The sequence below is a fragment of the Acanthochromis polyacanthus genome, chromosome 7 (genome assembly GCF_021347895.1).
Source record: "Acanthochromis polyacanthus isolate Apoly-LR-REF ecotype Palm Island chromosome 7, KAUST_Apoly_ChrSc, whole genome shotgun sequence".
NCBI lineage: Eukaryota > Metazoa > Chordata > Actinopteri > Pomacentridae > Acanthochromis > Acanthochromis polyacanthus.
Genome location: NC_067119.1, coordinates 13,733,181 through 13,743,812, shown reverse-complemented (window position 1 = coordinate 13,743,812; position 10,632 = coordinate 13,733,181). Strand labels below are relative to the sequence as shown.

The following is a 10,632-nucleotide window of genomic DNA, read 5'->3' as shown; positions in this document are numbered from 1 at the left end:
TAAGGCATGTTGAATTTATTTTCCCTGCACCCACACATGAAAAAATACAAACAAATAAACACACAAACAAGTACACAAAAAATAATATTACAATACAAACACAGCATTCTGCATTCCCAAACCTGCATGTAAAATGGACACTCTGAATTAAAGACGCAGTGCAAAGGACAAAGTTTTCCCAAAAGCAAAATCTGGAAACATTCCCTCTCATTGATTTGGAACAAGATTATTGTTTAATGAGGAAAGATCCAACAATGCTACTGCATAACAACACGCTGTTTTGCAGATGACATGTCCTAGAGTCTAGGCTTGAATTTGTGAGGTACACTAGGAGACAAACGTGCCAGATTTGATGAACAAAATATTGTTTTCATAGCTTTTTCCTGACAGCTACAGATATTAATATAGAGAAGCAGAGGAAGAAAGTACAGGGAGCGTCCAGTCAGACGTGCACAACATGCAGCTGTTGTGTGCATGCAGGACAACTATATTCATCATATCATCAATGCGGAAAACAAAGTCCGATTATTCAAATGCTACATTTTTTTAACCTTCAAAAGGCGTCTTTTTTTTCTTCTTCAGAATAAAGTTAAACAGAGTTCTTTCTATACAAGAGCCTGGGATGCAAAACTAGAATTCGACATGAAAACTAGAAAGAAAGAAATAAAAAACAACGATAAATCAATATTCACAGCATAACAATTCAGATTTCTTCATCAATCGTATGATATGTGTAAAGTCACTATATACAAAAATAACATAAATACAGTATATGATGAAATAAATAGCAGTTTAAATAACGATTTCACTGTCAATCAAGCAAAGCTACATCTCAGAATGCAAAAAAAAAAAAAAAAAAAAAAAAAGCTGTCCCAGCCTAAACTGTAGTCACGGCTGGTTTCACACAGAAACATGACTTCACACTTCAGCACAGGGGACAGTTTATAAGAGCCAAATAAATCAAACTGCACACAAATGCTGCGAAAGCTTTGGGTTAGTAGAGGTTATAACAATGTTCAAGCAGTAGAGGGAGATATTTGCTGACGATCAGATGCTGCAGTGACTTTACTGTGTTCACACTAACATGCTACCGTTTAGTCTACATGACCTATTTTCTGAAAAAAGCTGATGATTAATGAGTAACTCTAGTTAATTTTTCAAAAGGAAATATTAAGATATATATATAAAACTTTATGCTTGCACATTGTCAATTGTGGGGACCTACACTAGTGGAAGGCACTGACTTTTTTTTTTTTTTAATTTCTATCATTCATTGGACGTTTTTATTTAAAAAAGCTTTTCAATCTAGTGGGAAGTTTTTAGCCAAAAGTTGACTGAAGACAAATAATTGTTTCATAAAGGGAAAAATATAAAGTAATCAAAATATACCTAATTTTATGTTTCATTTTTGTGTTTTTCTATCTTATACTTGAAGGCTTAAAGGCATTTCGCCATACCCAGCCCACTGAGGATGCATAGTGGCTTAGAAAGTCTCCCTGCTAGGAGTGAGGCATGCTAAGCTGAGGGTCAGGGGTCAGGTTGAAGGCCTATTTTTTTCTCTTTTTTTTTTTTTACACAGTTACATCCCAAGCTGAAATCATGCAAGTTGAATGCAGTGACCATCATGACAGAAAGCATTTTGGGGCTCTCGCTCCAGGACATGGCACGGAAATGCACAGGCAACAGAACACAGACAACAGCACAGAGACACAAGCTCAGACATCTCTCTGTCACACGATCTGTATATGCTACATCTCTGTTATATCCACTGTGTGTAGTCCACTCGCTCCATGCTCTCACTCTTTCCTGCACTTTCAGGCTGTCTGAGGAAGCCGTGTGCTCCACACTCTGGACTGAGGAATGATGAGCACACACAGCGACATGTAATTTCCTCAAAACCCTCATGCAATGCAACCAACGTGTTCTCCTCTCCAAGAAGACAATCAGTCCAACCAACACCTTACACAGTCCTGTCTTCCTCTCATGCCCTCTCAATTACTTGTAAAACTCTCAAGCTTGTACATCTCCTAGATGCCTCCCATTTCAGTCAGCATCTCTTTCCATTTCCTTGTCGCTCTCAAAACTCTTCTCCCAATTTTCTCTTGGTTGATGAGATTACAAGGGTGTGCCACCCTTTGGGGGGAGGGGGTCCAGGCTTGACAGGCTCCCACAGGCCGCAGACAGCTGTAACTCAGGCAGGAAGCCTGGGCTCAATCTTCAGTGAGAGATCGTAGAGCGTGTCTTCATCCATGATCAGAGTCTTATCCAGAAGGTACTGCGTCACCTGCACCGGAAAACATAAATGGAGGGAGAGAACATGTAAGTTTCACATCAGCAGCCTGCAGTATATCCACAGCAGAAAGTGAGTTCTTTATAAAACATTGTGCTTAATTCAAAATGAATGTAGATTCCATTGGCGCCTTAATCAAAAGTACCTTATGCTATTCTCTGATTACAAGGGTAAAAGTGACACTCAGCAGATGTCTGACAAATAACAGAAGCATTTTACTTGTGATTTAATCTTTTGAACCCAGAGCAGTTTCTGGCGTTTTTGCTCCTGTCACACTTTTTGCTCACTGTTGGCTCATTTTTCACTGTGATATGAAGTCCTGTACCTCTGTGGAAACAGCACAACCATAGCTGGAAGTAGAAAGAACTTTAAAATGTCTAATGTGCAGTATGACACAGTTATAATGCCATAAATCATATAAAACAAAAACAAAGCTGACGTCTTTGATTTTCTTTTCTCCAAAAATGAATAAGACCTGGCATCAACAACTACGGTACAACATTTTTGTAAGTGTCAGAAGAAGTGACCAATATTTGAAAAATATGGCTGCTCCACGTGCTGGAGATATGTAAATATTTACACTGTTAATTTGTTTCTATACTTGGGTTCTATCTGGTCTGTGTACAGCCCACAATTCAGCTGAAAAATCTAAGAATTTTGGTCACATAATGCATAATTTTATTTATTCATTTTTCTTTTTTTACAGAATCTGGTCAGAGCAGATTTTACATTTCTGGAAAACTTTTAAATGAGACATGTAGAATAAAGAGATTTTGATGAAAAATCCAGATTGTAAACTAAGATTTGGTTTAGTTTTCCAGTGGAATGGTTTATCACAGATCCAAGGGCTGTTTTTACAGTTTTTGTTTCTGATAAATGGTGTAATTTTGGTGTTTTTGAAATAAAACAAAACCCACTGACAAGGTTTAGGGCTCAGAGCATTAGGATTACACAGGGCCAGATGCACATTTTCAAAAGACCACCATATATCAGAGGGATTTACAATAATCCTCTCACAACAGCCAAGGCAACACTTCATAAAGGATCTGTGGTGTCAAACCTTGTGAAAATCATTTTTTAAAACCTTTTTATGAACTCATGTCTACATACTAGTTTCTAAGTTTATCAGAATTTTTTTTATGTCAGAATTTCTTAGGTATTTAATGCTTGTGGCCCTCTATTTATGTTTTGTATACACAAAATAGTGCTTATAAAGTAAATCTATTTTTTATTACTCTTTAAAAATGTGCTTTAAATTCAGTAATGTTCAGTGCTACTTTCATGATGCTCTGAAATAAATAAAAAGACACTGTTACTGAAAAAAGAGAGGTACCTTGGCTTGATGCTCTATTCTGTACGGTGTCTGCTGGAACTGTCGGATCTCTCTGATGATGTGGGATATCTAAAGAAAACATGGAATTTAACTTGATAATAATAGTACAGCAGTCATGTGCAGTTGATTTGCTTCCTTTGTCCAGATGATATGCCTACCATCCTCATTTTGGAGAAGTTAACGAGACCCTCCTCAGTAAAATTCGGTGTTCCCTCTTCAATAAAGGCCAAGTCTGTTAGATACATTCCTAAGTACGGCACACATGGAGGGTTGCAGCTGGAGAAAGAGTGCAAAGGAATAATGCAGCAAATTAGTTTAACGTTAATAAAAACATATTTATTTTCTGATCTGTGATTTGAGACTCACTTTTTCAGCGTCTCCCTCAGATTTTTGAATCTTCCCTCAGAGGAGACGGTCTTCTGCAGTTTGTCCATCAGGGCTTTAGTCTGGACAAAACCACAAATAGACATTTGCCATCATTTGAAAAGGTTATTATGAAGAACAAAGAACAAGATAGTTTCATTAACCTTCAATAAAATGACAAAGTTTAGACAAGGTGGGCTATGAAATATGAAAAAAAATGAAGCCCAGATGTTGAGAGGAGGGCAGAACATTTATAAAAAGTCTCCGATCAGGCAGAGGAATTCAGCGCTCCCAGGTCCTTGTCATCCCTCTCCTCTTCATCCATCTTCCGTCCGTGTTCCTGCAAGTATTTGTAGCGTTGAACGTACAGCTTCACCAGGTTGCTGACTTTGACGGGGTTGATTTCTCCGGTTCGGCTGTTTTATTGCTCTCAATAAAAGATGATTGTAATCGAATGGTAAAATTAAACTTGTGCTGCATAGCATGGCTTGGTGGACAGACAGACTGGTGATTGGGCAATTATGGTTTTAATCAATTTAGGTTAATGAGAATAAAGCAAAGAGCAAGTACTAAGTGTTAGACGGTTCTGCATTGTCTTATCTCTCTTGAACTCCTAAATGGCATCAAATTTACCACGAGAATACACTTTCATAGGCATTTCAGAGACAAAAGACTTATCTTCTAATGTCGACACACTAACTGGCAACATGTCTTATGCTCTATAGATATTAGGTTTTATATAGAGAGAGAGGACTATGGAGAATTCTTCCACCTGTTTGCTGATTTTAGCCCAGGTCTTCTTTAAGCGGTAGATGGCGCTGCGATTGAGTGCAGATGTGATCTCCAGCACTCCGTTGTAGTTGTTCAGACAGCGACAGATGTCCGCCACAGCAACCCATTTCTCGATGGAGCTGGCCCTGGAGCCCACATCAGTGTGGGTCATAATCTGTGATGCCACCAGGTTGCTCATCTTCAAAAGGGAAAGAAAAGAGGAATGTGGAAGAACACACACTGTATATTTACAGAATCTGAATAAAAGACATTGTGAGGCATTACATCATTGAAGTGTTGACTAGTTTTCATGATGTAGGGGGTCCTCTCCGTCTTATCCACCTTCATCCAGCCCTGACCCAGGAACTCTCTGAGAAGACACGAGATGCATTAAAATAAGATCACACACAGGAGTATCAAAAATGTAAGTTAGAACTAAAGCTTGTGACTTAACAATATAATTGGCAGCAGGAGCTTAATTATCCATCAAGAAATGCGTGTAAGCATTTCTTGATCTTACTAAGTCCCATAAGTAAAGAAAGTGGAGTTTAACAAGCTATAGAGAAATCAGGAATTGATTAAAATTGATTAAAATTAGATTTCCATCTATTGATAGACGGAAATCTAATTTTGAATAAAAAGGTAAAGGTCAGAGAAAAAACTAAATACTAGCGTTTCTGGTTTTTCAAAAAAACTAAGTTGTATATGAATGTAATTATGTAAATTGAGCGACTGAGTCATTTTTATAGCTTAAAGGTTTTTGAGAGTAACACAGCTGGTATCTAATAACAAGATTAAATATGTGGCATTGTTTAGAAGAAAATTTCCAACTAATGGAAAACCATCACATATAGTTATGTTTTTGCGATATTTTATCAAAATTACTTATTCTACATATCTAACGTAAATGTTTTCCAAAAATTAAATGCTTGCTCAGATTCTGTAGAAACTAAAAATTCTGTCCTCCCCCATGTACAATTTAATTCAACAGACAACACGAGGTAGGCAGGCAGGGCAGCACTAACAAGCTTGCCTAAGCGGTCCTCACTGGACAACTGCGCCCTGACCGGGATTTGAACCACCAAAGTTAGGGGTGGTAATCACTGAGCTGTCCAGCTGCTCAGCTGTAGCTGTGAAGGTTTTAGTGAGTCAGCAATAACCAACAGCCATTTGAAGAAAATTCTGGGATTATTTCTGGCTGAACTACAAGCTACACTTACACAGAGTGGTTACGAAATAAGTATGGAACAAATTAAAAAAAAAAATAGTGCTTAATAACCCCAGTAATCACTTGTTTTTCTATATATTGATTCCAGTTTGTGTCAGTTTTTTACAAAGCAAAAAAAATTCAACAGATTCAACTTTGTTTTTACTTTTTTTATGACTTTGCAGCGCTGCTCAAAAGACATTAATGAGTTCTCTCTACTTGCAGCCATGATTGTGTTGTTTCCATAGAGGTGCAGGACTTGAATCCACAGTGATGTACCTAAGGTAGTTCGATCAAACCGTTTTACTACTACCTGTCAAATTAACTTTAAATCACCGTGCTTTGAAATGTGTAAATGCTGTATAGTGAATTTTAATTACATTTAGTATTCTATAGATTTTAAAATTAGAAGCGTTTTTTTATAGTATAGTACAGCAAGATTTTCAGAGTATATACTAACCTTTAATGTTAATGTTACTAACCTGTCTTTTTGCTATTTTATGTTGTTGTATGTAAGCTCCTGAACACTTGAATATCCCTCAGGATTAATAATCTATCTATCTATCTATCTATCTAAAATGTGATACGAGCAAAAAAAAATTGGTGAAATTTTTTACTAGTAGTTACTAGTTCAAGTAAAACTAGTTTAAAGTAGAATTCTATTTTTTAAAAAAAGTTATATCTGTAGTTGTAAAGTTAAACTGCTAGCCATGAGTTTACTCCTTTTTCTAGTTAAAAATCATACTGATGGTGATTAACTGGTTGCACAATAAGCTGTGATCACAAAGGTTATTCTGCTTTGTTTGTCAGTTCACAGTGTGACAGAGTGTCAGGAGAGGACTGACTCATAGGGAATGCTCCGGAAGACGATGTGATCCAGCAGAGTGATCTGCTCGGCCAACTCCATCGCTGAGAGAGACTCAAAACACTCTGCCTTCGGACAGTCCGCCTTCACGTGCACACACACACAAACAGACAAACAAAATTATAACACAAACACAAATAACAAGGAGGTATAAATATCTAATAAAGACACTGGCTGTGATGAGTCTGGGTGATGACAGCTGACAAGTCCCTGGAGAGCAGCTCTGTCAGGAGAGTATTTACGCCCTCTGCCTGGAGGACAGGACAGTATGTACCAATCCTGTTTTATTTTCACATATTAGAAAAAGCTTTTTGTGTCTGTTTGTGATTTCCAGGGATTTTTAAGCCAAGACAATTCACCTTGTAACTCCTGGCAAGTGGTAAAAGGACTAACCAGGAAAGTGTGTAAGTACATTAACCAGGCTAACTTAATGAAACCTGGCCATCTCATGGACAAGCACAGAAATAAAAAAACACAAAAAATAAAAATTAAAGCAAAATATGCATAAGTACTAGCTCTAGAAATACCAGCATCGTAATATCAGTAGTATTGCATGGATGGATTTTTTTGATGAATAGAAATACTAAAGAGTATTGACAATGCACAGATTTTATGTACGTATAAAAATAACGACATACATATATATTCCAGATATATTCTAATATATTCATTTATTCATATTCATATATTCTAAATATATATTGCACAAGGATTTTAAATGTAAAAAAATATTCATAATTCACAGAATGTGTTGATATTGTACCAAAGACATTTATGACAGTTTTCCGTGCAGCAGAAACGAGAGGCTTAAGTCAAAGAGCAAAAAGGAATTTCTGCTTTTATATGAGAAATTGGTTCAACAGAACATTAAGTGGCTAAGATTTATTCAGTGGCTACTAAAAAGCTCTTCTTAAATGCTTCAATTTTCTCACCATCTGTAAGATGTCCTCTATCCTCAGCTGGGCGTCTTCCTGCTCGTCTTGAGAAAGGGCACTGTAAGACAGAATGTAGAAAAATAGTACAGCTAAGAAGGAAATACATTAGAATACATCATAATAGAGTAGAAAAAAAGGGAATGATCATTAAAAAAATAACTGCAAGACAATTCAATAACAAAAATTCAGATGCTGTATCAGAGTGCTTCATGTACACGCTGCATGTTTCTGTGAGTTCTTGTTGAGTTTGTGCCGCACCTTAGTATGTTTGCAGTAGCTTTTCTCTCCTGAGGCAGCAGGTCTGGATCTCTGAGCACCTCCTCCAGGAGACAGATCACCGACATCTTCAGCTCCCCGTTCATCTCAAAGTCCTGAACACAAACACAAGTGAGCTGCAATACTTGAAACACAGACATGAACCATACAAGTGAGCTAAAATGTAAACGCAGCATGAAAATGCTCTTCTTTTCTGACTTAGAATAACTGATTTTCTATTCTTGTAGTTAGTAAAGCATTCAAATTGCCAACTGTGCACAAAAAGTTTTGGAACTGTTTATGTAGCGACAAATTGAGTTAATTCACACCTTTGTCAGATGTAGCTTTAAAGGACAATGATCAGATTATGTGGCCATAGCTTATTTTACAGTGTCAACTGTATTTAAATGACACAACGCAAAAGATGACTAGAGACAGACGAGAGCAAGTTGTTGACATGCTGGATGCTGTCATGTCACTTTATTCCACGTGTCATTTAAAAAATTGCCCAAAACTTATGGCAATATGATTTAATCACACAGCAAAGAAGACATTTAGACATCTTTAAGGTTTTTGTGAAAAATGAGCCCACAGTGGGTAAATTTGTGACAGGAGAAAAAAGTGCCCTCTGGTGATTTGACACTAATATTTTAAACTAATGCAAAAATCTGAAACAGCCAGTACTACTATAAATCTATGCTAGTTGTTGATTTGTAAGATTGTCTGAATACAAATCAAATGCTAAAGAGACCACAGCTGCCACTGTTTAAACAGTATGGCAAAACATCTGCTGATTTATCTCACTGCATATATCAATTCAAGCCTCTCTACAAGATGAAGAAGGCGACACACATGAATTGCAGGTGGTTCGCTTCTCCCAATTAATATCTTTCTCTAGTCTCCACACCTGACCAGCCATCAGTCACAGCTGCATGAATCTTCCTCCGACTGTTCCTAAACCCCCTCATTCCTTACAGTCTTTACACTTTCTTCTCCTGTTTTCACTCCCACCCCAAATTACCTTCTGTTCAAAGGTCAGTCCTAACAAGCTCTTTCCGTTCCTTGGCCTCCAAAAGATGAATGTGAGTGGGTGTACATTGATGTGTTTGTGCTCGCCTGTGTGTTAATAAGCTCACTTTAGTTGCCCTGTAATCAGAGCGTTTTGCATCATAGAAGAAAACTACATAAACCCGATCGATGCAGGTTAGACTGGTGGGGCCTCTATGAGGGGAGTCAGGCAATTATCTTGATGTCCAATTAGACACTGCCTGTTTAGTGGGAGAGTGGGCAGGCCGAGCTGGCTGTCCGGTTCAAACAATATTTAAGGATGTGTTTGCGTACATGTGGCTGTTTACACGATGAAGTGAGAGCAGCCGAGCAGAGAGAGATGTTATCAGTCACCTGCTTTAATGAGACCACAGACCTGATTGCTGCAGCAAAACGGAGGATCACACACACACACACACACACACACACACACACACACACACACACACACACACACACCCACACACACAGACCTGTGAGTGTTTGGAGACCCAGTGGCGCAGCACGTTGAGCACTCTGTTAGTTGCAGCCCGGCGAATGATGAACTCTTTATCGCAGGTTCTTTCAGAGTTAGTAAACACTGGGGGAAAATTAACACCGAGAGCAAAAGTTAGAATCCTAAAAATACTTTTAATGTATTAATGCATCTTTTAAGCTGAGTTTTTAAAGAGCCAGTTTAACAAACTGAGGTAAGAATCATCCACAGATCTCACAGTTTCCTACAGAATGATTACAATAAAAACTATTCAAAGGGCAGTGTGTGCATCACTTAAATAGGACAATATTTCTGCATTAAAATATAATTTTTCAATGCTTTGATAGAATAATATAGAATAGAATTCCTTTAAATTTTCCTCGGGATTAATAAAGTATCTATCTATCTCTTGTCACTGGCAGTTTGTGAAATTGAGCAGCAATCCTGTCAAAGCATTTTTAAAAGTGCAGTGGGAGATGGGCAAATATAAAATACAAAACAGTAGTGAAACTGATATTGCACATTGCTGAACATAAGCGAAAAAATAAATGGTTAATTAGTTCAGTTATCTGTAAATATGTGTAATAAATACTGTATAATCACTGCTAATTCAGTCAGTTTCTACTGGACTGGGTTCCAGTGGCAGAAATAGAAACCTTGAGTCTGGTCAAATAAAAACAAAAGAATGTGCATGTCAAAAACAGTTTCTGTGTTTTAAGTGGTCAAGGTGGTGCTTTTTCTACTATTTAACTACAGCTTATAGCAGCACTATTTACTTTACATGCAGGTTTTGCACATTATATCCTCATTTCTACATACCTTAAAAGCACTGATGATGTAACAAAGTAAAAAATAAAACACTTGTGCCTGTAGCCTATAGCTATTATGGTTTAAAGGAAATTATATTAGATGAAAAAATACTGACTATGACCACTGCAAGCTGCAATGAGGAAAAAACAAACATAAAAACAAAGAAAAAAACATTTTATTATATGATTGAGTTTTGATTATTATAGGTTCAGCCACTGATTTTATTTGAGATTGTTCACCATGTTCACCTACCACATCTGTTCTCCATGGGACATTCTACA

General features: G+C 37.3%; 1 protein-coding gene across 1 annotated transcript in view; it reads right to left on the bottom strand.

The window, feature by feature from the left end:
• The window catches only part of rasgrf2b (Ras protein-specific guanine nucleotide-releasing factor 2b), a 55,980-nt gene continuing 45,348 nt past the window's right edge, over positions 1-10,632 (bottom strand). The window contains 10 exon segments of the mRNA XM_051951122.1: positions 1-2,284; positions 3,624-3,692; positions 3,782-3,899; positions 3,990-4,069; positions 4,759-4,956; positions 5,043-5,127; positions 6,810-6,913; positions 7,762-7,822; positions 8,023-8,135; positions 9,540-9,646. Coding sequence (XP_051807082.1) covers positions 2,192-2,284; positions 3,624-3,692; positions 3,782-3,899; positions 3,990-4,069; positions 4,759-4,956; positions 5,043-5,127; positions 6,810-6,913; positions 7,762-7,822; positions 8,023-8,135; positions 9,540-9,646 — 1,028 coding nt within the window. The 3' untranslated portion in view covers positions 1-2,191.